The 26,104-nt window shown below is 49.1% G+C and overlaps 3 protein-coding genes across 3 annotated transcripts; 1 reads left to right on the top strand and 2 right to left on the bottom strand.

The window, feature by feature from the left end:
* Positions 1–722: 722 nt before the first annotated feature.
* Positions 723–3,603, bottom strand: LOC127298838 (uncharacterized). The gene is made up of 8 exons (XM_051328698.1): positions 3,208–3,603; positions 2,855–3,121; positions 2,636–2,762; positions 2,004–2,065; positions 1,689–1,919; positions 1,403–1,524; positions 1,181–1,319; positions 723–1,050 (listed from the first exon to the last, which is right to left on the bottom strand). The coding sequence occupies exons 1-8, from the start codon at positions 3,529–3,531 to the stop codon at positions 889–891; spliced, it is 1,434 nt and encodes a 477-aa protein (XP_051184658.1). The 5' UTR covers positions 3,532–3,603; the 3' UTR covers positions 723–888.
* A 480-nt stretch (positions 3,604–4,083) lies between these two features.
* Positions 4,084–23,154, bottom strand: LOC127304544 (uncharacterized). The gene is made up of 5 exons (XM_051335194.2): positions 23,137–23,154; positions 7,922–8,116; positions 7,668–7,841; positions 7,360–7,560; positions 4,084–4,122 (listed from the first exon to the last, which is right to left on the bottom strand). Exons 1-5 carry the CDS (start codon positions 23,152–23,154, stop codon positions 4,084–4,086), a joined length of 627 nt encoding a protein of 208 aa, XP_051191154.2.
* Positions 23,155–23,835: 681 nt separating this feature from the next.
* Positions 23,836–25,784, top strand: LOC127304543 (glycosyltransferase BC10-like). Its single transcript, XM_051335193.2, has one exon. It carries the CDS (start codon positions 24,314–24,316, stop codon positions 25,577–25,579), a length of 1,266 nt encoding a protein of 421 aa, XP_051191153.1. The 5' UTR covers positions 23,836–24,313; the 3' UTR covers positions 25,580–25,784.
* Positions 25,785–26,104: the final 320 nt, after the last annotated feature.

Genomic DNA, 26,104 nt, shown 5'->3' on the forward strand with positions numbered 1-26,104 from the left:
CACTAGTCACCATGATTCGTCCATCAAGGGAAAGAAAAGAGGGAGTGGTTGTAAGGCGATGGTTGATCCTTGAATAGAGGGGACCAAGGTCTCTAATTCGGAGTCTGGTTAGGAAAATCTTATCAAGATTAAGAATAAACAGTGTGCCTTAAGAACTTTGACATGATGCTGATTAACAAAAGTACCATCTTGAGCAAACAAGGCAACCTAGAATAATGTCACTAGATGAACAATAGGATATGTAATCATTTATCCCTAGTGAGGTAACTAATGGAAATGTACAAACCATAGTAGCACATGAATTTGTGTAACTTCCACATGCATACTACATTACTACCAAGCTTGATGAGAAGATTCACCTCTAGTTGCGGTTCATTCATTAGAAATGGGAGAACCTAGCTCGAGCCCTTGTTGTGTGACCACTTAAGAGCGCCAGTTCATTCATCGGAGAACTTGGTGTACCGCTTGACATGGTGATGTCCGTGCAGCCCACTGTATCAGTCTTTATGCTAATCCGTAACTATCAACTGTTGCATGATTTTCTTCTTCAACTTATCACCAGTTCTGCCAATAGGCTGTTGTAAACTTGCAATGCTGCATTTTTCTTTGATGTTGTGTTGGCGAGGTTCCAGGCTTCAAAATATAAGAGCTACACATGAATTTTGTAGGGCACACTGCATTTCTTGCGTCTAAAAAAATGACCAGATGCAATTTCTGAAGAATTACATACAAGAGCATCTACTTTTGACAAAATTTCTACATACATGGTACACTGTTACATGTTTTACAATCAGCAGGTTACAACATATGAACTCTTTGCAACAAAATAATCTGCTCATCATTTACAATGCTACAGCAATGATCAGCGCAAGATCATCAAGGCAAGATTCATATGCTCAATGTCAGCTGAGGTTCAGCTACCTGTGGCTTCTGGGAGTCTAGACCGGGGAACTGCCCAATATCATGACCTTCCACTCGGATTAGGCTGTCATCCAAACCAATCGCGAACTCCTCGGGTCGTTCTCCATGGCTCGCGAAGTAGTCAGCGACCTGCATTAAGAAATTTGAACCAAGAGCTTTGCATTAAACTAACTGAACCCGTATAGCTTAAGCTTTTTCTTGACTGAAAACGTAAGATATGCTAAGGGAGTGTACAAAGAGCGACAGTAGCAGCATTTACATGATCTCCAAGAGACATTCCGCTTAGTACAGCCGCTTCTATACTGGAACCCGTGAGCCAGTCACCACAAATGCCTGCTCGCCCCTGGGGATCAAATATGCACGGTACTCCTGGAGTGTTCATCGGTAAAGCTGCACCCCTGTGTTCGCCGGTATGAATTTGTCATTGTGTATTAATGGAAGTGTAAGTAGTATGGAATGCCCAATGTGTGCATTATCATACCACAACTGTACTCTTGTGTAAAATGGTAGCTGAAGTGATCCCGCTGAGAGTCCCAAAGCAAGTTCAACTCCCCCAAGCATTTCTCGTTTCACTTTCTCTGCAGTGGCATTCGGGATGTTTTCCTATAATTAAATGGTTAAATGCATTAGAGAAATCCATTACAAAAGATGAATAAAACTGGGAGACTCCACCTTGGTATTTGGCCTTTCAATAGATCATAATAAGGGTGTGTGCAACCGAATGATAAAGACAAAAAGTATCGAACAACTTCATCAAAAAAGGTCACCTGTGGAACTTTGTTTTTTCTTCCATAAGATGCTGTGCTGAAAAATGTCCAGCACTCAGGTCTGTCTGTCTCCAAAGGGAAAAGTTTCCGAGTATTGTTGGCCATCCAAGAGAGAGAATCCACATCTCTCACAAATGCTCCTTCAAATGCGCCATGAGAACTATTATGTGGGATTGGAAGAGGATCTTCAAATGCCGCAAGTAGTGCCCAGACAGAACTCAGGTCCAGTCTCTGAATAGAGAGGGCACAAAGTTCAGTAAGGGCTTAGAAGAAAAAGATATATCTGAGGAGTTAAAATTTTGGTTCAGTGTAAACCTTCATTTGCTTTGTCAGCTGGGGTAGACCTGACGTAGAAAGCAGACGGTTGGCACATTTCCCTGGTCAATGAGTTAAAAAAAGGTCAACCAGGGAAGGGTATATGGTTGTCTTGGAGAAACGTTAGAACATGATGTAGTTCCTGTATGCAGAATTAAATGAGCTCCATAAACTCTCAGGAAGATATTGCATAAAGAATCTGTAACTCTTTTCTATGGTGTCTTACTTCCACAAATTATGTGATCCATTGACTGCTCTTTGGTAAATCGATCTTACCACCTGTTTATATTCTGTTCTGATTCATAAACCGATGGAAGACGAAAATGTGCCAAAGCTATCCAAACTCAATACAAGAAGGAATTTTGTACAGTAATCTGTCAGTACCAATGAAACCCAATTTGGGTCAGAGTTGATATTCTAGTAAGAAATTGAACCTAGGCAGTAAATTTTTAAATTCTGTTGGACTTTTCTTCATAACATGGGACAAAGGGCACTTGGGTTTACAAATTTTATAGAGCTGTCAGGACTCAGGCCTGTCACACATGGACCAGATTGGAGAACACTGAAGACTGAACTGCTAAAGTAGTAGACTTAAAGAGAAAAAACATTGTTGGAGAGAAAATTTCACTGACCATTATGTGCTATTACAATTGCATCATATTGCCCCTGAGGCTTCTCATTCTCAAACAAGCGCCATAGGCCGTTGAACGGCTCAAGCTTGCTAATCCACGATGGCCGTATAACTTTAACGAGGTCACTCTGTATAGGTTGATACATAAACCTCAGCAACGAAAGGAACAGTCACGATAGTGACAGAAATTGGAAGTTCAGTAAGTAATTGGTTATTGTACCTCGGGCAGTAGCGCATCGGCAAGCGGGCGCATCCCGTTCACCCCGATGTACCTCGGCGTCGAGGAGGGCGTGGGCGTGAACTGGCCACCGGCCTGGAGCTCGCCGACGGAGCCCGTCCACTCGCGCACCAGCCCTGTGTCGACCCACTCGTCGACCAGCTTCCGGAACCTGTCGTCGCTGGCGGTGAAGAACTGCGCCGCGTGGTCGAACACCAGCCCCTCGTCGGCCGTCCTGGTCGCCAGCCTCCCACCGAGGCCGTGCTTCCCCTGCATCACCGCGCGGCGGAAACGAGCAGAGGGGTTAGTGAGTCCCGCGGCGCGGCCGTGGAGCGAGGGGGCGAGCGAAGTAGTACGGTGTCGAAGACGACGGAACGGACGCCGCGGGCGGCGAGGGCGGAGGCGCAGGCGAGGCCGGACGCGCCGCCGCCGATGACGGCGACGGTGGGGTCGGCGGGCACCGGCGTGGAGAAGACCACCTGCTCCTGCTGGAAGCTCTTCCTGATGGCCGACTGCCGCGAGAACCGGGGCTTGCCGCGCGGGGGCGGGCGCGGCTTCGGGGGACGGGACCCTCCGGCGCCGTTAGCGGCGGAGACCACCGACGCGGAAAGGCGGGAGGCGGCGCGCGCGGGGCCGGGACGGGCGCATGGGGCGCGGTGGAGGAGGAGAGACGGAGGCATCGCAGGTGCTGGACGGAACGCCGGAGCGGGAGCGGGTAAGCGCTCGGCAGGCCGTTATCTGTTTACGTGTTGGATTGATTTTTCTGACTTACTGTATATCAGAAAAATTACGGATGCTCGCATCCACGGTTGGTTTTGGATTCAGCGGAAAGCTCGTCCTCCTCAAACCTTGCTCGGAAGCTGTAAGCTGAACTTTTTTTTTTATGTAACCATATACGGAGTATTTCATTAGACGATATGTTTACATCATCACCACACAAGACAAATATTTATGTCAACCAACTCACAAGAAGTAAAACTATAAATTCACTCTTGGAGAAATATGTGCCTCGCCGAAATATCGTCCATCTTCCTCCACCATCACCATGGTAGCGTCGGAAAAAGAGGCGAACAACCGCCACACCTAGATCTGGGAGAGCACCATCGCATTCAATGATGCTTTTTGAGCCGATGAACTGGGTCGTTGCAGAGGACGAGCCCGAGACTTTGTAGCATGTTTGCCGGGATCTTCCCCGTGGTCACCAAATCCCAACGCCACCATCTTTTCTAGACTCAGTCGAAGAAGACGAGTGCCGTCATCCTCACACTCAACTGCAAGACGCCACACATAACTGCAGCAGCCAACGCAACCGTCACCCGCGAGAGTGTCGAACGCCAACCACCGGACGCGAATCGCACCAGATCCGTAGACCGGCGAGAAGACCAGGCCACCTGCCCCCCGACGCCACCGGTTGAAGCGATGCCGAGATGGAGAAAGAGCATAGGCAAATTATTCCGAGGCGGCGCAGTCTCCTCCATAGAACAGCGGCCCAAGAAAACACTTGTCCCAATCCTAACTACTGGCTGGAGCCGATACTCCGGGGTCCCCACCCCCTCCCGTGGCCGGAGCGGTCGACAGAGGGGGCAGGGACCGGCGGCTGGCCGCTGTAGTTCGGTGGCAGAGATCGCCACGCGTGTTCCTAGGAGCGGTTCCTGGTTTGGAAGCGGTTCCTGTTTGAAAGGGAAGGTTTGTAAACTGAACATTGATGCTACATACTACCTCCATCCCAATGCTTAAGGCCTATATTTTTTTAGAAAGCCAAACTATGTTAAGTTTGACTAAGTTTTTATAAAAAAAATTAACACGTCAAATACAAAATTAATATTATTAGATAGATAATGAACTATATTTTCATGTCCTATCTACAAAATATCATATTTATTGATAGATTATTTTAAAATTTTGGTCAAACTTTACTTACTTTGACTTTTCCAAAAAAAAAAAAAGCCTTAAGCCTTGGGACGGAGGTAGTATAATGCAAATGAGAAAACTAGATCTACAACAGTGTGATTTTGTAGTAGTGGCAAGTAGTTGTTGGCATGATTTTGTTCCTAATGTGCTAACAACTGAATCTCTTTCTATAGAAATGAGCTAAACTTTTGAACGATATGAATATATCTCAAGCTCTCATCGAAAACAACTCCGTGGAAATGGTTGCACTTTGGAAACACAAGAATCATCATGGAGCTAGTTTATTGCTGATTATAAGAGTTGTTAGAAGGATGTTATTTAATATCTCTTAGGTATATAGAATAAAAAATAGTAGCCCATGAACTTGCTAAATTTGCTTCTCTACCTGATCCAAGTTGTTTTTAGAGTAACCATGTGCCGTAAAACATCACTCGGTTTCTCGAGCAAGGTTGTAACCATGCTATTTAAGTAACGGAACTCTTGGTTGACTCTAAATAAGGCAAGACATGCCAACTAATGAAGTGTCCAGTGGGATCCCACCTAAATTCCACCTCTAGTTCTTTTCGTGGATTTCTAGTTCAAAATTTGCTCACTTGCATCTCTACCAACTATGAACCACATGCATGTACAAATCATGTAAACTCCAGAATATTCTTAGTTAGGTACATGTAAGCCAGAAAATAGTAGACATATAAGCCTCAGCTAAGATTTTTGTTAAGAACATATATGTTTCAAATAGCTGCTCAAAGATATTTTAAGGGCACTAAAACAGACATCAACACAAATAGATACTTTATATTAATGGCTACACCAATGAATCACCGAGGGATGCATTTTATTATTATTTATATATACATAAGAAAAAATAATTTATCAAGAATATTTCCAAAGGGTCAATGTGTCAAACTAATTTTTAGGAGTAAACCGAAATTATATTGCAAAATATACTATTCAATTTTTGCGCAAGCATATTTTCAATAACGTGAGAACTGAAAAAGATCAAACTTACTATTTAGCATAAATGTTACATGGTTAATGTTGTAAGAAAGAAAATGAGATATGTTGCAAATGACATGAGTTTTAAATAAGAAAAAAATAGTTTAACTAACGTTACTCTTAGCATGATACTTCATACGTCACTACATTGTTCCTTTTCTGTGTGGACTTACACTACGGGAAAGCATGGCTTTGCCGTGCGCCACTTTGCACGGCAAAGACGCCTGTATGCACGGCAACGGCTTTGCCGTGCGTGCACTCACGGCAAAGAGTGCACGGCAAAGAGTTCGACGGCAAAGCCGTCTTTGCCGTGCGCATGCACAATCTGCACGGCAAAGATCGCTGCCGTGCGTGACCAACGCTGCCGTGCGTGAGCATCTCTGCCGTGCGGGGTTTCTTTGCCGTGCGGCAGGGAGGCTGCCGTGCGCCTCGACATTGCCGTGCGGCAGGGAGGCTGCCGTGCGACCCGTCAATGCCGTGCGCCCTACCAGTGCCGAGCTGCTCACCTTTGCCGTGCGGCCGAGCCCTAGCACGCACGGCAAAGGCCCCTACAGGCACGCCCCATGCAGCTCCCAGGAGCACAGGCTTGCGCCACGTGGCGCCTTTGCCGTGTGTATGCACACGGCAAAGTGACCAAAAGTCCTTTGCCGTGTGCCTACGCACGGCAAAGGCCCCTGGTTTTTTCATTTTTTTGCTGCTTTTCATTAATCCCTGCATTTCAAAATTGCATTTCACATATATATAACATATACAACATATATATTCACCATAGCATCACCAAACACATCAACAACACCACAAATACATCGAGCACACATAGTTCATGCATAACAAGTGCAATGTCCATTATTACAATCCATAACAAGTGCGAACAATCCATTACAACGACGACGAGTGCACGAAGACCATGCCATCAACCTTGTCCTCCTCCGCTTCCGCCGGCCTCATCGTCATTGCCTTGTGACATATAATCTATAAGCAGGTTGATGGAATGAACATTTGCATTTGCATATTGAACACTTGAACAAGTACAAGTAGCGGGTTGGGCACAAGTGTAGGAGGACTCACCGCGGTTCATGCTCCGGATGATGTTCATGTTGTTGACGGTGATAGGTGTCCCCGGGGTCTGAGTGGGCGGTGGCGGCATCCACGGCATGGAGTAAGGTGGAGGAGCAGGAAGACTCCCCGGTGGAGAAGTCAGAACCGTCTGGCTCATCAGCCAGCTCATCTGTGCCTGCTGCTGCTGTTGCATCTGCTGCATCATCGTGTCTCGCCTGCTGGTACTCCAGAATCTGCTGCTCCATCTGCGCCCTTTGCTCCTGGGCCGCCTGCTCCTTCGCTGCCATCTCCTCCTACGTTGTGTTGCCGCGATGTCATTAACATTTCAATGGAAAGCATGTAAAGGAAATGTAGAGACCCGAGGAAGAACATACCCGTAACCGCTCGACAGCTAGATCTGAAGCCCGTGGCCGGGGCTCTACCTCAGGCTGGCCGCTCTTACGACCACGACGGATCTGGCGGAGAGAGGGAACCCTCGCTGGGTCGACGCACCCGTCACCAAACCATAGGCGGCCATGCTTCAAGCCTTCTCCCGCAAGCACCGCGACCTCAAGGTCAAAGTCCTCAGCCTCTGGGTTGGCGTCCTCGCCGTACTTCTGCTTGAACTTGGAGACATACGACGTGCACTGGGTCTCGGATTGCGGGTTAACCCACACGGACCCCGTCTCAGGATCAGGCGTCTTCCTTTGCTTCATCTTCTTTAGCACGGCAAAGACGTTAGGCTTCGCTCCTGTCCTGACTTCCTGCAAAAGAGAACATGTAATTGAGTGAAGTGGCACACCCTTGCGGAGTTAACAAATACAGTATATAACATGAATTCAAAGAATGAAGGAACCATTAATTTGCTCACCTCCTTCTGCAGGTGAAGAGAGATGGGGATGCTGCCTTGGATATGCGATCCACCTCGCATCTCTGCCCGCTTCTTCTTGCCCTCCTCGTGCTTCTTGAGGTACTGGGGGCATGTCCACCACATGACCATCGCAAGAAAGCACCTCTCGTCGTTGCCGACGTACTGAGGAGGGTTCTACATGCACAAGATAAACCCATTATGGTAAAATAAACTACATGGAGATAAAGAAATCAATAACACATAAATGCAAATACCTGCAAGTACTGCCACGGCTGCATGAGCGTGTCGCGAGCGTCCTCCTTACTCATGTGGACGAAGCGGTCGGCGTGCCAGTCGCGGACGCATTGAACACGTGCCTCGTAGTGCATGCCAGTCACCCTCTTCCTTGCAAGCTGGTGTAGGACATCATCGCACGCATTCTCCTTGCCCTCGGCCGTCTTGAAGTATTTCTGCAACCATGCACATAGGTAAAACAAGGGGCATTAGTGCAATTATTGTGAACCAAGGAGAGTGTATGAATGGTAAGAAGTCAAAAGTCACGTACCCAGAATTTGGCAACAACCAAATCCGCCGCGGTGCCGCGGCCAAGAGGATCTTCCGCGAGGCTGTAGTGCGCCCACCTCCAAGCTACGTCGCAGCCACCAGTAGGGAGATTGACTATCCCAGGGAAATACCATCTAAGTAGGCCCCCAAGGATGTTCGAGTACCCACGTGGCGGCTTCTGCGACGGGTCTTCATACTGGAACGAGCTGCACCATGAAACGACAACATCAATATGTATGTGATAATAATTTTGATAATGACAAAATTGCGATAACGAAATGCCAAAAATTAACATGTACCTCCTTCCATAGGGCTGTAGAACAACGTGCCTGTAGCGCCAGTCCTTCAGCGCGGGGAGCTGTGTTATCCGCGTAACCCTTACGGTCGGGAAGAGACGCCTAGGTATCGCGACAGACTTGGTGATCTAGACACAAAAAAAAACCTAGGTACAAAAGAGGCGAACGGATTCTCACCCTCGAAGCGTGATCGACAGCCGGCGAAGAAGATCGACAACCCTCCGGCAAAATCCCCTCCGGTAAAACGGTCCCTCTGAGCAACGCTCCTCAAGCACCCCGACAACGCCGGCCCCTGTGTCCACCTCGAAACATCGTCTGCAAATGCGGAAAAATGAATATTTACAAGCATATATATGGCTATCATATGACCATTTGTTTGCTCTAAATCCCACTATTGTAAATACAATATTTCTAATAAATTGTGCCCTCCACTTCCTAAAATAATTTCTATACTAAACTACCCTATTTTTCATGCATATTTATTGTAACTACTAATTAGCATGCATAATATTTTTTAACTACCCTAAATACAATAAGTAATATGAAAATTTGAAAAAAAAGAAGAGGCACATGTATACCTTACCCTCCTCTGGTGGTGGCCGGCGCGGGAGGTGAGCGAGGAGCGAGTGGTGGCGGCTCGGGTGGTGGCGAGTGGTGGCGGCTCGGGTGGTGGCGCCGGCGACCGTGGGGAGCAGCAGCGGCGGCCTGCCGGCGAGCAGCAATGGCGCGGGGGTGGGGAGCAGCAATGGCGGGTGGTAAGCAGCACTGGCGGCGGCGGGGACGGGGGCGGGGGAGTAGCAGTAGCGGCGGCGGCGGGGGAGTAGCAGCAGCGCACGGCAGCGACGGAGATCGAGGCGGCGGCGTGCGGCCTGCGTGCGTGTGGCGGCGGCGCGGGGGGTGAGCGAGGAGAGAGTCGACCGGGCGTTTTTGTGGCTCAGGGCGCGTCCCGACCAGATCTTATCCGCAGACTTTGCCGTGTGGGCTTCTTTGCCGTGCGGCGAAGAACCTTTGCCGTGCGGGGCGTCTTTGCCGTGCGCAGGGCAGCCTTTGCCGTGCGGCAGGCTTCTTTGCGGTGCGCCTGCGCACGGCAACGAATTTTTTTTTTACCATTTCATTTATAAGGGTGCTAGGATGATTTTGTACCCTTTAGTGCTGACATTGATATAAGTGATTTGAGGCTAGATAGTATGCTTTGGTTCACTCAAAACCATTGTAGGAGGTTACATAGAATACAACTACTAACTTGTACAATTATTGTATTGCATTTTCACGTGGGTCTGATCCTTGAGAGAAAGCCGTAAATAAGACTCGATCATGAAGAGAAGGAGGAAAATGTGTACCATGCTATGAAATGAATGAATGCATGCTCAAATTAGCAGAGCAAGAATAAAGGCTATGCAAATATCTTTACCTTGACCCTCCTCAGCAGATCGTATCATGTCATGCCAGGCCGGCATGCAGTAGTCAGTGACTACACGTGCTGACACACCGGAGTTGACACACCGGAGCTGCAAAACCCTGCATCATAAACCCTAACCCTAACCCTAAACCCTAAACCTATACCTAACCCTAAAAGAATGAAAAGTTACATTGATGCACCCTCGCGCGGAGAAATCTAGGGGGGTAGACCCGCCGGGGCACATGTTCCGCTGTTTTGGGGGAAGGAGGGGGATAACGACCGCCGGAGCACCGGAACCCCACCAAATCTTGCATGTGGACCTATGATATGTGTCAAAGTGTGGTGCAAGGTATAATGGTGCAAAAGTAGCTCCCCTAAACCCTAAACCCTAAACTGGGGAGGCTTCGAGCACTAAAACCCCTCTAAAACCCTAAACCACGGCACCGGAGCTGCAGAACCATGCATCATAAACCCTAGCCCTAACCCTATACCCTAAACCTATACCTAACCATAAATACTTACCTTGAACCTAAACCCTAGCCCTACCCCCTAAACCCTAGCCCTAACCCTACACCAAACCCTAACCAGTAGATCAGGCACACCCTCGATCGTGTGATAATGGCTCGAGCTGCGGGTATATGTGCCAAAGGGTCCCAATCTTGGTTCTCCATGTGTATATGTCCTAAACAAACCTAAAAGAATGAAAAGTTACATTGGTTCACCCTCGCGCGGAGAAATCTAGGGGGGTAGACCCGCGGGGGCACATGTTCCGCTGTTTTGGGGGAAGGAGGGGGATAACGACCGCCGGAGCACCGGAACCCCACCAAATCTTGCATGTGGGCCTATGATATGTGTCAAAGTGTGGTGCAAGGTCTAATGGTGCAAAAGTAGCTCCCCTAAACCCTAAACCCTAAACTGGGGAGGCTTCGAGCACTAAAACCCCTCTAAAACCCTAAACCACGACGCCGGAGCTGCAGAACCATGCATCATAAACCCTAACCCTAACCCTATACCATAAACCTATACCTAACCATAAATACTTACCTTGAACCTAAACCCTAGCCCTACCCCCTAAACCCTAGCCCTAACCCTACACCAAACCCTAACCAGTAGATCAGGCACACCCTCGATCGTGTGATAATGGCTCGAGCTGCGGGTATATGTGCCAAAGGGTCCCAATCTTGGTTCTCCATGTGTATATGTACTAAACAAACCTAAAAGAATGAAAAGTTACATTGGTGCACCCTCGCGCGGAGAAATCTAGGGGGGTAGACCCGCCGGGGCACATGTTCCGCTGTTTTGGGGGAAGGAGGGGGATAACGACCGCCGGAGCACCGGAACCCCACCAAATCTTGCATGTGGACCTATGATATGTGTCAAAGTGTGGTGCAAGGTCTAATGGTGCAAAAGTAGCTCCCCTAAACCCTAAACCCTAAACTGGGGAGGCTTCGAGCACTAAAACCCCTCTAAAACCCTAAACCACGACGCCGGAGCTGCAGAACCATGCATCATAAACCCTAACCCTAAACCTATACCTAACCATAAATACTTACCTTTAACCTAAACCCTAGCCCTACCCCCTAAACCCTAGCCCTAACCCTACACCAAACCCTAACCAGTAGATCAGGCACACCCTCGATCGTGTGATAATGGCTCGAGCTGCGGGTATATGTGCCAAAGGGTCCCAATCTTGGTTCTCCATGTGTATATGTCCTAAACAAACCTAAAAGAATGAAAAGTTACATTGGTGCACCCTCGCGCGGAGAAATCTAGGGGGATAGACCCGCCGGGGCACACGTTCCGCTGTTTTGGGGGAAGGAGGGGGAGAACGACCGCCGGAGCACCGGAACCCCACCAAATCTTGCATGTGGACCTATGATATGTGTCAAAGTGTGGTGCAAGGTCTAATGGTGCAAAAGTAGCTCCCCTAAACCCTAAACCCTAAACTGGGGAGGCTTCGAGCACTAAAACCCCTCTAAAACCCTAAACCACGGCACCGGAGCTGCAAAACCATGCATCATAAACGCTAGCCCTAACCCTATACCCTAAACATATACCTAACCATAAATACTTACCTTGAACCTAAACCCTAGCCCTACCCCCTAAACCCTAGCCCTAACCCTACACCAAACCCTAACCAGTACATCAGGCACACCCTCGATCGTGTGATAATGGCTCGAGCTGCGGGTATATGTGCCAAAGGGTCCCAATCTTGGTTCTCCATGTGTATATGTCCTAAACAAACTTAAAAGAATGAAAATTTACATTGGTGCACCCTCGCGCGGAGAAATCTAGGGGGGTAGACCCGCCGGGGCACACGTTCCGCTGTTTTGGGGGAAGGAGGAGGAGAACAAATGCCGGAGCACCGGAACCCCACCAAATCTTTCATGTGGGCCTATGATATGTGTCAAAGTGTGGTGCAAGGTCTAATGGTGCAAAAGTAGCTCCCCTAAACCCTAAACCCTAAACTGGGGAGGCTTCGAGCACTAAAACCCCTCTAAAACCCTAAACCACGACGCCGGAGCTGCAGAACCATGCATCATAAACCCTAACCCTAACCCTATACCCTAAACCTATACCTAAACATAAATACTTACCTTTAACCTAAACCCTAGCCCTACCCCCTAAACCCTAGACCTAACCCTACACCAAACCCTAACCAGTAGATCAGGCACACCCTCGATCGTGTGATAATGGCTCGAGCTGCGGGTATATGTGCCAAAGGGTCCCAATCTTGGTTCTCCATGTGTATATGTCCTAAACAAACCTAAAAGAATGAAAAGTTACATTGGTGCACCCTCGCGCGGAGAAATCTAGGGGGGTAGACCCGCCGGGGCACACGTTCCGCTATTTTGGGGGAAGGAGGGGGAGAACGACCGCCGGAGCACCGGAACACCACCAAATCTTGCATGTGGACCTATGATATGTGTCAAAGTGTGGTGCAAGGTCTAATGGTGCAAAAGTAGCTCCCCTAAACCCTAAACCCTAAACTGGGGAGGCTTCGAGCACTAAAACCCCTCTAAAACCCTAAACCACGACGCTGGAGCTGCAGAACCATGCATCATAAACCCTAACCCGAACCCTATACCCAAAACCTATACCTAACCATAAATACTTACCTTGAACCTAAACCCTAGCCCTACCCCCTAAACCCTAGCCCTAACCCTACACCAAACCCTATCCAGTAGATCTCGCACACCCTCGATCGTGTGATAATGGCTCGAGCTGCGGGTATATGTGCCAAAGGGTCCCAATCTTGGTTCTCCATGTGTATATGTCCTAAACAAACCTAAAAGAATGAAAAGTTACATTGGTGCACCCTCGCGCGGAGAAATCTAGGGGGGTAGACCCGCCGGGGCACACGTTCCGCTGTTTTGGGGGAAGAAGGGGGAGAACGACCGCCGGAGCACCGGAACCCCACCAAATCTTGCATGTGGACCTATGATATGTGTCAAATTGTGGTGCAAGGTCTAATGGTGCAAAAGTAGCTCCCCTAAACCCTAAACCCTAAACTGGGGAGGCTTCGAGCACTAAAACCCCTCTAAAACCCTAAACCACGACGCCGGAGCTGCAGAACCATGCATCATAAACCCTAACCCTAACCCTATACCCTAAACCTATACCTAACCATAAATACTTACCTTTAACCTAAACCCTAGCCCTACCCCCTAAACCCTAGCCCTAACCCTACACCAAACCCTAACCAGTAGATCAGGCACACCCTCGATCGTGTGATAATGGCTCGAGCTGCGGGTATATGTGCCAAAGGGTCCCAATCTTGGTTCTCCATGTGTATATGTACTAAACAAACCTAAAAGATTGAAAAGTTACATTGGTGCACCCTCGCGCAGAGAAATCTAGGGGGGTAGACCCGCCGGGGCACATGTTCCGCTGTTTTGGGGGAAGGAGGGGGATAACGACCGCCGGAGCACCGAAACCCCACCAAATCTTGCATGTGGACCTATGATATGTGTCAAAGTGTGGTGCAAGGTCTAATGGTGCAAAAGTAGCTCCCCTAAACCCTAAACCCTAAATTAGGGAGGCTTCGAGCACTAAAACCCCTCTAAAACCCTAAACCACGGCACCAGAGCTGCAAAACCATGCATCATAAATGCTAGCCCTAACCCTATACCCTAAACCTATACCTAACCATAAATACTTACCTTGAACCTAAACCCTAGCCCTACCCCCTAAACCCTAGCCCTAACCCTACACCAAACCCTAACCAGTAGATCAGGCACACCCTCGATCGTGTGATAATGGCTCGAGCTGCGGGTATATGTGCCAAAGGGTCCCAAACTTGGTTCTCCATGTGTATATGTACTAAACAAACCTAAAAGAATGAAAAGTTACATTGGTGCACCCTCGCGCAGAGAAATCTAGGGGGGTAGACCCGCCGGGGCACATGTTCCGCTGTTTTGGGGGAAGGAGGGGGATAACGACCGCCGGAGCACCGGAACCCCACCAAATCTTGCATGTGGACCTATGATATGTGTCAAAGTGTGGTGCAAGGTCTAATGGTGCAAAAGTAGCTCCCCTAAACCCTAAACCCTAAACTGGGGAGGCTTCGAGCACTAAAACCCCTCTAAAACCCTAAACCACCGCACCGGAGCTGCAGAACCATGCATCATAAACCCTAGCCCTAACCCTATACCCTAAACCTATACCTAACCATAAATACTTACCTTGAACCTAAACCCTAGCCCTACCCCCTAAACCCTAGCCCTAACCCTACACCAAACCCTAACCAGTAGATCAGGCACACCCTCGATCGTGTGATAATGGCTCGAGCTGCGGGTATATGTGCCAAAGGGTCCCAATCTTGGTTCTCCATGTGTATATGTCCTAAAAAAACCTAAAAGAATGAAAAGTTACATTGGTTCACCCTCGCGCGGAGAAATCTACGGGGGTAGACCCGCGGGGGCACATGTTCCGCTGTTTTGGGGGAAGGAGGGGGATAACGACTGCCGGAGCACCGGAACCCCACCAAATCTTGCATGTGGGCCTATGATATGTTTCAAAGTGTGGTGCAAGGTCTAATGGTGCAAAAGTAGCTCCCCTAAACCCTAAACCCTAAAGTGGGGAGGCTTCGAGCACTAAAACCCCTCTAAAACCCTAAACCACGACGCCGGAGCTGCAGAACCATGCATCATAAACCCTAACCCTAACCCTATACCCTAAACCTATACCTAACCATAAATACTTACCTTTAACCTAAACCCTAGCCCAACCCCTAAACCCTAGCCCAAACCATACACCAAACCCTAACCAGTAGATCAGGCACACCCTCGATCGTGTGATAATGGCTCGAGCTGCGGGTATATGTGCCAAAGGGTCCCAATCTTGGTTCTCCATGTGTATATGTACTAAACAAACCTAAAAGAATGAAAAGTTACATTGGTGCACCCTCGCGCGGAGAAATCTAGGGGGGTAGACCCGTCGGGGCACATGTTCCGCTGTTTTGGGGGAAGGAGGGGGATAACGACCGCCGGAGCACCGGAACCCCACCAAATCTTGCATGTGGACCTATGATATGTGTCAAAGTGTGGTGCAAGGTCTAATGGTGCAAAAGTAGCTCCCCTAAACCCTAAACCCTAAACTGGGGAGGCTTCGAGCACTAAAACCCCTCTAAAACCCTAAACCACGACGCCGGAGCTGCAGAACCATGCATCATAAACCCTAACCCTAAACCTATACCTAACCATAAATACTTACCTTTAACCTAAACCCTAGCCCTACCCCCTAAACCCTAGCCCTAACCCTACACCAAACCCTAACCAGTAGATCAGGCACACCCTCGATCGTGTAATAATGGCTCGAGCTGCGGGTATATGTGCCAAAGGGTCCCAATCTTGGTTCTCCATGTGTATATGTCCTAAACAAACCTAAAAGAATGAAAAGTTACATTGGTGCACCCTCGCGCGGAGAAATCTAGGGGGATAGACCCGCCGGGGCACACGTTCCGCTGTTTTGGGGGAAGGAGGGGGAGAACGACCGCCGAGCACCGAACCCCACCAAATCTTGCATGTGGACCTATGATATGTGTCAAAGTGTGGTGCAAGGTCTAATGGTGCAAAAGTAGCTCCCCTAAACCCTAAACCCTAAACTGGGGAGGCTTCGAGCACTAAAACCCCTCTAAAACCCTAAACCACGGCACCGGAGCTGCAAAACCATGCATCATAAACGCTAGCCCTAACCCTATACCCTAAACCTATACCTAACCATAAATACTTACCTTGAACCTAAACCCTAGCCCTACCCCCTAAACCCTAGCCCTAACCCTACACCAAACCCTAACCAGTAGATCAGGCACACCCTCGATCGTGTGATAATGGCTCGAGCTGCGGGTATATGTGCCAAAGGGTCCCAATCTTGGTTCTCCATGTGTATATGTCCTAAACAAACCTAAAAGAATGAAAATTTACATTGGTGCACCCTCGCGCGGAGAAATCTAGGGGGGTAGACCCGCCGGGGCACACGTTCCGCTGTTTTGGGGGAAGGAGGGGGAGAACAAACGCCGGAGCACCGGAACACCACCAAATCTTGCATGTGGGCCTATGATATGTGTCAAAGTGTGGTGCAAGGTCTAATGGTGCAAAAGTAGCTCCCCTAAACCCTAAACCCTAAACTGGGGAGGCTTCGAGCACTAAAACCCCTCTAAAACCCTAAACCACGACGCCGGAGCTGCAGAACCATGCATCATAAACCCTAACCCTAACCCTATACCCTAAACCTATACCTAACCATAAATACTTACCTTTAACCTAAACCCTAGCCCTACCCCCTAAACCCTAGCCCTAACCCTACACCAAACCCTAACCAGTAGATCAGGCACACCCTCGATCGTGTGATAATGGCTCGAGCTGCGGGTATATGTGCCAAAGGGTCCCAATCTTGGTTCTCCATGTGTATATGTCCTAAACAAACCTAAAAGAATGAAAATTTACATTGGTGCACCCTCGCGCGGAGAAATCTAGGGGGGTAGACCCGCCGGGGCACACGTTCCGCTATTTTGGGGGAAGGAGGGGGAGAACGACCGCCGGAGCACCGGAACCCCACCAAATCTTGCATGTGGACCTATGATATGTGTCAAAGTGTGGTGCAAGGTCTAATGGTGCAAAAGTAGCTCCCCTAAACCCTAAACCCTAAACTGGGGAGGCTTCGAGCACTAAAACCCCTCTAAAACCCTAAACCACGACGCCGGAGCTGCAGAACCATGCATCATAAACCCTAACCCTAACCCTATACCCTAAACCTATACCTAACCATAAATACTTACCTTGAACCTAAACCCTAGCCCTACCCCCTAAACCCTAGCCCTAACCCTACACCAAACCCTAACCAGTAGATCAGGCACACCCTCGATCGTGTGATAATGGCTCGAGCTGCGGGTATATGTGCCAAAGGGTCCCAATCTTGGTTCTCCATGTGTATATGTCCTAAACAAACCTAAAAGAATGAAAAGTTACATTGGTGCACCCTCGCGCGGAGAAATCTAGGGGGGTAGACCCGCCGGGGCACACGTTCCGCTGTTTTGGGGGAAGGAGGGGGAGAACGACCGCCGGAGCACCAGAACCCCACCAAATCTTGCATGTGGACCTATGATATGAGTCAAAGTGTGGTGCAAGGTCTAATGGTGCAAAAGTAGCTCCCCTAAACCCTAAACCCTAAACTGGGGAGGCTTCGAGCACTAAAACCCCTCTAAAACCCTAAACCACGACGCCGGAGCTGCAGAACAATGCATCATAAACCCTAACCCTAACCCTAACCCTATACCCTAAACCTATACCTAACCATAAATAATTACCTTTAACCTAAACCCTAGCCCTAACCCCTAAACCCTAGCCCTAACCCTACACCAAACCCTAACCAGTAGATCAGGCACACCCTCGATCGTGTGATAATGGCTCGAGCTGCGGGTATATGTGCCAAAGGGTCCCAATCTTGGTTCTCCATGTGTATATGTACTAAACAAACCTAAAAGAATGAAAAGTTACATTGGTGCACCCTCGCGCAGAGAAATCTAGGGGGGTAGACCCGCCGGGGCACATGTTCCGCTGTTTTGGGGGAAGGAGGGGGATAACGACCGCCGGAGCACCGGAACCCCACCAAATCTTGCATGTGGACCTATGATATGTGTCAAAGTGTGGTGCAAGGTATAATGGTGCAAAAGTAGCTCCCCTAAACCCTAAACCCTAAACTGGGGAGGCTTCGAGCACTAAAACCCCTCTAAAACCCTAAACCACGGCACCGGAGCTGCAGAACCATGCATCATAAACCCTAGCCCTAACCCTATACCCTAAACCTATACCTAACCATAAATACTTACCTTGAACCTAAACCCTAGCCCTACCCCCTAAACCCTAGCCCTAACCCTACACCAAACCCTAACCAGTAGATCAGGCACACCCTCGATCGTGTGATAATGGCTCGAGCTGCGGGTATATGTGCCAAAGGGTCCCAATCTTGGTTCTCCATGTGTATATGTCCTAAAAAAACCTAAAAGAATGAAAAGTTACATTGGTTCACCCTCGCGCGGAGAAATCTAGGGGGGTAGACCCGCGGGGGCACATGTTCCGCTGTTTTGGGGGAAGGAGGGGGATAACGACCGCCGGAACACCGGAACCCCACCAAATCTTGCATGTGGGCCTATGATATGTGTCAAAGTGTGGTGCAAGGTCTAATGGTGCAAAAGTAGCTCCCCTAAACCCTAAACCCTAAACTGGGGAGGCTTCGAGCACTGAAACCCCTCTAAAACCCTAAACCACGACGCCGGAGCTGCAGAACCATGCATCATAAACCCTAACCCTAACCCTATACCCTAAACCTATACCTAACCATAAATACTTACCTTTAACCTAAACCCTAGCCCTACCCCCTAAACCCTAGCCCTAACCCTACACCAAACCCTAACCAGTAGATCAGGCACACCCTCGATCGTGTGATAATGGCTCGAGCTGCGGGTATATGTGCCAAAGGGTCCCAATCTTGGTTCTCCATGTGTATATGTACTAAACAAACCTAAAAGAATGAAAAGTTACATTGGTGCACCCTCGCGGAGAAATCTAGGGGGTAGACCCGCCGGGCACATGTTCCATTGTTTTGGGGGAAGGAGGGGATAACGACCGCGGAGCACCGGAACCCCACCAAATCTTGCATGTGGACCTATGATATGTGTCAAAGTGTGGTGCAAGGTCTAATGGTGCAAAAGTAGCTCCCCTAAACCCTAAACCCTAAACTGGGGAGGCTTCGAGCACTAAAACCCCTCTAAAACCCTAAACCACGACGCCGGAGCTGCAGAACCATGCATCATAAACCCTAACCCTAACCCTATACCCTAAACCTATACGTAACCATAAATACTTACCTTTAACCTAAACCCTAGCCCTACCCCCTAAACCCTAGCCCTAACCCTACACCAAACCCTAACCAGTAGATCAGGCACACCCTCGATCGTGTGATAATGGCTCGAGCTGCGGGTATATGTGCCAAAGGGTCCCAATCTTGGTTCTCCATGTGTATATGTCCTAAACAAACCTAAAAGAATGAAAAGTTACATTGGTGCACCCTCGCGCGGAGAAATCTAGGGGGGTAGACCCACCGGGGCACACGTTCCGCTGTTTTGGGGGAAGGAGGGGGAGAACGACCGCCGGAGCACCGGAACCCCACCAAATCTTGCATGTGGACCTATGATATGTGTCAAAGTGTGGTGCAAGGTCTAATTGTGCAAAAGTAGCTCCCCTAAACCCTAAACCCTAAACTGGGGAGGCTTCGAGCACTAAAACCCCTCTAAAACCCTAAACCACGGCACCGGAGCTGCAAAACCATGCATCATAAACGCTAGCCCTAACCCTATACCCTAAACCTATACCTAACCATAAATACTTACCTTGAACCTAAACCCTAGCCCTACCCCCTAAACCCTAGCCCTAACCCTACACCAAACCCTAACCAGTAGATCAGGCACACCCTCGATCGTGTGATAATGGCTCGAGCTGCGGGTATATGTGCCAAAGGGTCCCAATCTTGGTTCTCCATGTGTATATGTCCTAAACAAACCTAAAAGAATGAAAAGTTACATTGGTGCACCCTCGCGCGGAGAAATCTAGGGGGGTAGACCCGCCGGGGCACACGTTCCGCTGTTTTGGGGGAAGGAGGGGGAGAACGACCGCCGGAGCACCGGAAACCCACCAAATCTTGCATGTGGGCCTATGATATGTGTCAAAGTGTGGTTCAAGGTCTAATGGTGCAAAAGTAGCTCCCCTAAACCCTAAACCCTAAACTGGGGAGGCTTCGAGCACTAAAACCCCTCTAAAACCCTAAACCACGACGCCGGAGCTGCAGAACCATGCATCATAAACCCTAACCCTAACCCTATACCCTAAACCTATACCTAACCATAAATACTTACCTTTAACCTAAACCCTAGCCCTACCCCCTAAACCCTAGCCCTAACCCTACACCAAACCCTAACCAGTAGATCAGGCACACCCTCGATCGTGTGATAATGGCTCGAGCTGCGGGTATATGTGCCAAAGGGTCCCAATCTTGGTTCTCCATGTGTATATGTCCTAAACAAACCTAAAAGAATGAAAAGTTACATTGGTGCACCCTCGCGCGGAGAAATCTAGGGGGTAGACCCGCCGGGGCACACGTTCCGCTGTTTTGGGGGAAGGAGGGGGAGAACGACCGTCGGAGCACCGGAACCCCACCAAATCTTGCATGTGGACCTATGATATGTGTCGAAATGTGGTGCAAGGTCTAATGGTGCAAAAGTAGCTCCCCTAAACCCTAAACCCTAAACTGGGGAGGCTTCGAGCACTAAAACCCCCCTAAAACCCTAAACCACGACGCCGGAGCTGCAGAACCATGCATCATAAACCCTAACCCTAACCCTATACCCTAAACCTATACCTAACCATAAATACTTACCTTGAACCTAAACCCTAGCCCTACCCCCTAAACCCTAGCCCTAACCCTACACCAAACCCTAACCAGTAGATCAGGCACACCCTCGATCGCGTGATAATGGCTCGAGCTGCGGGTATATGTGCCAAAGGGTCCCAATCTTGGTTCTCCATGTGTATATGTCCTAAACAAACCTAAAAGAATGAAAAGTTACATTGGTGCACCCTCGCGCGGAGAAATCTAGGGGGGTAGACCCGCCGGGGCACACGTTCCGCTGTTTTGGGGGAAGGAGGGGGAGAACGACCGCCGGAGCACCGGAACCCCACCAAATCTTGCATGTGGACCTATGATATGTGTCAAAGTGTGGTGCAATGTCTAATGGTGCAAAAGTAGCTCCCCTAAACCCTAAACCCTAAACTGGGGAGGCTTCGAGCACTAAAACCCCTCTAAAACCCTAAACCACGACGCCGGAGCTGTAGAACCATGCATCATAAACCCTAACCCTAACCCTATACCCTAAACCTATACCTAACCATAAATACTTACCTTTAAACTAAACCCTAGCCCTACCCCCTAAACCCTAGCCCTAACCCTACACCAAACCCTAACCAGTAGATCAGGCACACCCTCGATCGTGTGATAATGGCTCTAGCTGCGGGTATATGTGCCAAAGGGTCCCAATCTTGGTTCTCCATGTGTATATGTCCTAAACAAACCTAAAAGAATGAAAAGTTACATTGGTGCACCCTCGCGCGAAGAAATCTAGGGGGGTAGACCCGCCGGGGCACGCGTTTCGCTGTTTTGGGGGGAGCTAGGAGGGGGATAACGACCGCCGGAGCACCGGAACCCCACCAAATCTTGCATGTGGGCCTATGCTATGTGTCAAAGTGTGATGCAAGGTGTAATTGTGCAAAAGTAGCTCCCCGGTGTGACCTTCCTCACATTTGGGCGATAACACTTAGCAGATTTTCCGAAGCGCGTATTAATTGCTCCGAAACCCTGATATATGTGGGGGGTGAACATGGAGAGTAATTTTGTATTGCACATTGTATTAAGTAACACTAATAAATATTCATCAAAAAGTGAAACTAATAAAAAAAATATAAGTATGAGATGAAATAAAATAGAAAGAAAAACAAATAAAATGAAGTATGGCGCACGGCAAAGAAGGAGTCGCACGGCAAAGGCTCCTTTGCCGTGCATTTTGTCTGGCCTCACGGCAAAGAGAAGCCCACGGCAACGTCCCAGTCCTTTGCCGAGCACAGTTTCTTTGCCGTGCGGCCTTCTTTTGCCTTTGCCGTCATGATTTCTTTGCCGTGCGTGTTTGAGGGACTTTGCCGTGCGAGGGGACGTTGCCGTGAGGCACGGGTGAGGTTGCCGTGCTCTGTATCTTTGCCGTGCGCCACCCTGTAACTTTGCCGTGCACATATTCTTTGCCGTGCGTGCCTCTGGCGTCGCACGGCAAAGAAGTCTTTGCCGTGCGGTGCCTCACGGCAATGATATGCTGCACGGCAGCGCCTGATTTTCCCGTAGTGTTACATATATCGTGTAACAAAATATGGGGATGTATTAGACCATGCTAAGAGGAAGAGCAAAGACTGGTCATGGTTGGAGAAGAGTGCTTTGGAGCTCCGATCTTGGTAGGGTTAGTGTCGTTGTTTCGTGTATGACCCGCACGTGTGTGGATGTAGTAACCTGTGGCAGATCTGTCCTAGTCATCTTCGGATATGGCCGTCTTTGTGACCGACCTGGTGGACTTCTTACTAGTTAGATTTTTTCCTTAGTTTCTAGAAAAAATGAGGCGACACTCGCATGCATTTTTTCTTTTGTATATATCTAGCTAGATCTCGTAGCCATCTACCAGTGATTCACACCCCTCCCGCTTATTTGTTTATAGGGTTTTCGAAACAGAGAAAAAATAATATAATATTGGTGTCATATCCACTTGAATATAATTGTGCCCTAAACCCTATTTTCATGAATAATTCCAGAATGAAAAACATGACATAACCAACCACTACCACATGTATCTCGGACATACTAGATACATTCGACAACACGGTGAACAAAAACATGTAGTAACTAAACATGTACCTGCAAACATATTAAATAGATAGACAAGAGCAAGTTGCATGTACTGACCATTTACAGATGAAACAACAATTGCGTAGGAGGTGGCAAAACCCTATTTTGGTTGTGGTGTGTTCTACAGTGGCAGCAATGCAGTACTTTATATAGAGCCGCTCAGGAAACCCTACATGTCATGATGAGCGACGACAGAGTAGGAGGAGCGTGTGTACTACTCCTTTTCTCACTCACTTACCAAGTGGTGGAACACCATCCCTTACAAAGAGGTCTAACTTTTCCAACTTTTCATGTGACTAAACTTTAGCACCCTACCTCTTGCCACTCTTGAGTCTTGAGCTGCCACCAGTATGGGTTGCCTCACATTTGGGATTTGAGATTTACTGAGAATCTGAAATCATACATGAGCCACAAACTTGGTCTGAATATTTCAACGCTTATTTGATGAAATATTTTTTAATGTAGCACATATTCATTTTGGGATTTGCTAGTTCTCAGTTAGCTGAGAACTAAGTTCGTGCTCAGTCAAATGCTACATCATTGGATTGCATCGTGATTTGTGCATATGAGTTGCAAGTTGGGTTGCAACTAGTTTTTTTCAGTTGCAAGTGGAGTTGCAACCGAGATTTTTTTTTTGTTGCAAGTGGGATGCAATAGAGAAAAGTTTTCTGAACCGTTAGATTTGCTTTGTGATTTGTGCCATTCAATAGTTGCAAGTGGGGATGCAACTGAGATTTGATGACATCATCTGACTGAGAACGAAGTTAGATCTCAGTTGTGAAATAATCACACCCATTCATTTTAGGAAACTTATTATAAGAGTGCACGATTTTTGTTCAGTTGGAAAAAAATAATAACGAAGAGGGAGAATTATATGCACATCCAAGAGTGGTCCTCTGCATTGTCCTGGATGTCTTCTCTTTGCCACGGTTCTCTTGTCTAATTTTAGTCACCGCACAATTTCACATTCATGCGAGCACTAGTTGGTAAAGATTGTATAATTGCACACTGCATGTCATGTTTCCTTGAATGTAAACCACTAGCTAGGTTGAAGTGGATGGCAAAAGAGAAGGCGGCCTTTTTCATCCATGCATGGGAAATGCCCTTGTGATTTCATCTCGAAAATACAGACACACCTCCATCGACGAGCACCTCAATCTGCATGCAGCTGCATTCTAGCTAGCAAGATTGAATTCGATCGATCGAGGCGAGGTAGCTCGATCTGAAGGGAGGCCGGTGATCAATCGGGCGCTGGATCGATCAACCTACTAATCAGTGCTCTGCACAAAATTGATCAATCTATCGATCACGGCTGCATGCACAATTGATCGCTGCCGGCCGGGGAGGGGCGATCGATCAGGCGGTGATCGGCGGGAGACTCGGATCGAGATCCTGGCGATCTGGCGCGCGAGCCGATGAAGCTCAAGTCTCGGCGTGGCAGCGTCGGGGACGAGGAATCAGCAGGTGCGGACGCCGTCGGGAGCCTGATCGCCCCCCTCACGCCGCGCAAGGACTGCTGGTGGTCCTCGGCGCTCCTCAAGGCCATCACCGTGCTCCTCGTCCTCGTCACCGGCGTCCTCATCGGGTTCGCCGCCAGCGCCAACATCTCACGCTGCTACTTCTACACGCCATCGTCGTCGTCGTCGGATCATCAGGTTGGTGGTGATCAAGGCGACGACTCCAATTCTAATCGAAAGACGCAGCAGACCGAACAGCAGATGCAGGGCGGTTCATCGCCGTCGCCGCCATCATTCATGGACTTCGTGCACCCCGGCTCCCCGTGGGGCCACACGATGTCCGACGAGGAGCTGTTCTGGCGGGCGTCGATGGTGCCGCGGGTGGAGGAGTACCCGTACCAGCGCGTTCCCAAGGTTGCCTTCCTCTTCCTCACCCGCGGCCCGCTCCCGTTCGCCCGGCTGTGGGAGCGCTTCTTCCGCGGCCACAACGGGCTCTACTCCGTCTACGTGCACGCCCTCCCCAACTACGTCCTCAACGTCTCCGCCTCCTCCCCCTTCTACGGGCGGCAGATCCCGAGCCAGGAGGTGTCGTGGGGCTCCATCACCCTCGTCGACGCCGAGAAGCGGCTCCTCGCCAACGCGCTGCTCGACCACTCCAACCAGCGCTTCGTGCTCGTCTCCGAGAGCTGCGTGCCCGTCTACAACTTCCCCACCGTGTACGAGTACCTCGTCAACTCCGCGCACAGCTACGTGGAGTCGTACAACATCGACGTGCCGCAGTGCGCCGGCCGCTACAACCCGCGCATGGCGCCGGACGTCATGGAGGACCAGTGGCGGAAGGGGTCCGAGTGGTTCGAGCTCAGCCGGGACCTCGCGCTCGACATCGTCGCCGACAAGCGCTACCACGCCGTCTTCAGGCAGCACTGCACGCCGTCGTGCTACCCCGACGAGCACTACATCCCGACGTACCTCCACCTCACGCACGGGGCCAGGAACGCCAACCGGACCATCACCTGGGTCGACTGGTCCAGGGGCGGCCCTCACCCGGCCCGCTACGGCAAGGGCAGCGTCACCACGGAGTTCATCCAGGCCATACGGAACAACGGCACGCAGTGCGCCTACAACGGGAAGCCGACCACCGTGTGCTACCTCTTCGCCAGGAAGTTCGCGCCTAGCGCCCTCGGCACGCTCATCAACCTCACCACCACGCTACTCGACTTCTAATCCTTTTTTTTTTTTGGCCTCTATCACTAATTGCGTGTTTGCTAGTTCTTGACTATCTATCTATATAGACCTACCTGTATTTTTGGTGTCAGATTGTACTACTGTAGCTAGTTCCTTTTTTTGTTTTGTAAACATAGAGGTACATGTTTCATTTTTTATGAGAAGAAGAAGAAGTGAAAATGAAAGAAATGTGGTATTTTCACAAGTGAATCTCTCATGTTATAGTTTCTTTTGTTAGAACTGTGTCGAATAATTGGACTTGGGTTATATGGAGTTATATGGAGGACTAGATGTTGGAGTCAAACACTTTTTTTAACCGCGCATGTTATATAAAAAATCACCGCGAGACAACCAATGTATGCTAGAAAAAAACTGGAAGGATAGACACGATATCGCCAGGAGAGTGTTCGGGTGCCCGTGATAGGGGTGACCGGACCTGCTGTGGTGCGACCTTCGTGATACATCTCATGTGATCATCTGTCTTATCCTTGATTGTATGATGTTTATTTTGCACATGAAGAAAAG

Source organism: Lolium perenne, chromosome 5 (genome assembly GCF_019359855.2).
Source record: "Lolium perenne isolate Kyuss_39 chromosome 5, Kyuss_2.0, whole genome shotgun sequence".
NCBI classification, from domain to species: Eukaryota; Viridiplantae; Streptophyta; class Magnoliopsida; order Poales; family Poaceae; genus Lolium; species Lolium perenne.

What these genes read in the sequence shown, in the direction of transcription:
- LOC127298838 (XM_051328698.1), bottom strand. Translation starts at nt 3,531, where the DNA reads ATGCCTCCGTCTCTCCTCCTCCACCGCGCCCCATGCGCCCGTCCCGGC. An exon ending in GTTCCGTCGTCTTCGACACC is followed by an intron (nt 3,122 to 3,207) that starts GTACTACTTCGC and finishes GCGGTGATGCAG; the next exon opens with GGGAAGCACGGCCTCGGTGG. An exon ending in CCGATGCGCTACTGCCCGAG is followed by an intron (nt 2,763 to 2,854) that starts GTACAATAACCA and finishes CAACCTATACAG; the next exon opens with AGTGACCTCGTTAAAGTTAT.
- LOC127304544 (XM_051335194.2), bottom strand. An exon ending in AGCCGTGGCAGTACTTGCAG is followed by an intron (nt 7,842 to 7,921) that starts GTATTTGCATTT and finishes TTGTGCATGTAG; the next exon opens with AACCCTCCTCAGTACGTCGG. An exon ending in CTCTTCACCTGCAGAAGGAG is followed by an intron (nt 7,561 to 7,667) that starts GTGAGCAAATTA and finishes TCTCTTTTGCAG; the next exon opens with GAAGTCAGGACAGGAGCGAA.
- LOC127304543 (XM_051335193.2), top strand. Translation starts at nt 24,314, where the DNA reads ATGAAGCTCAAGTCTCGGCGTGGCAGCGTCGGGGACGAGGAATCAGCA.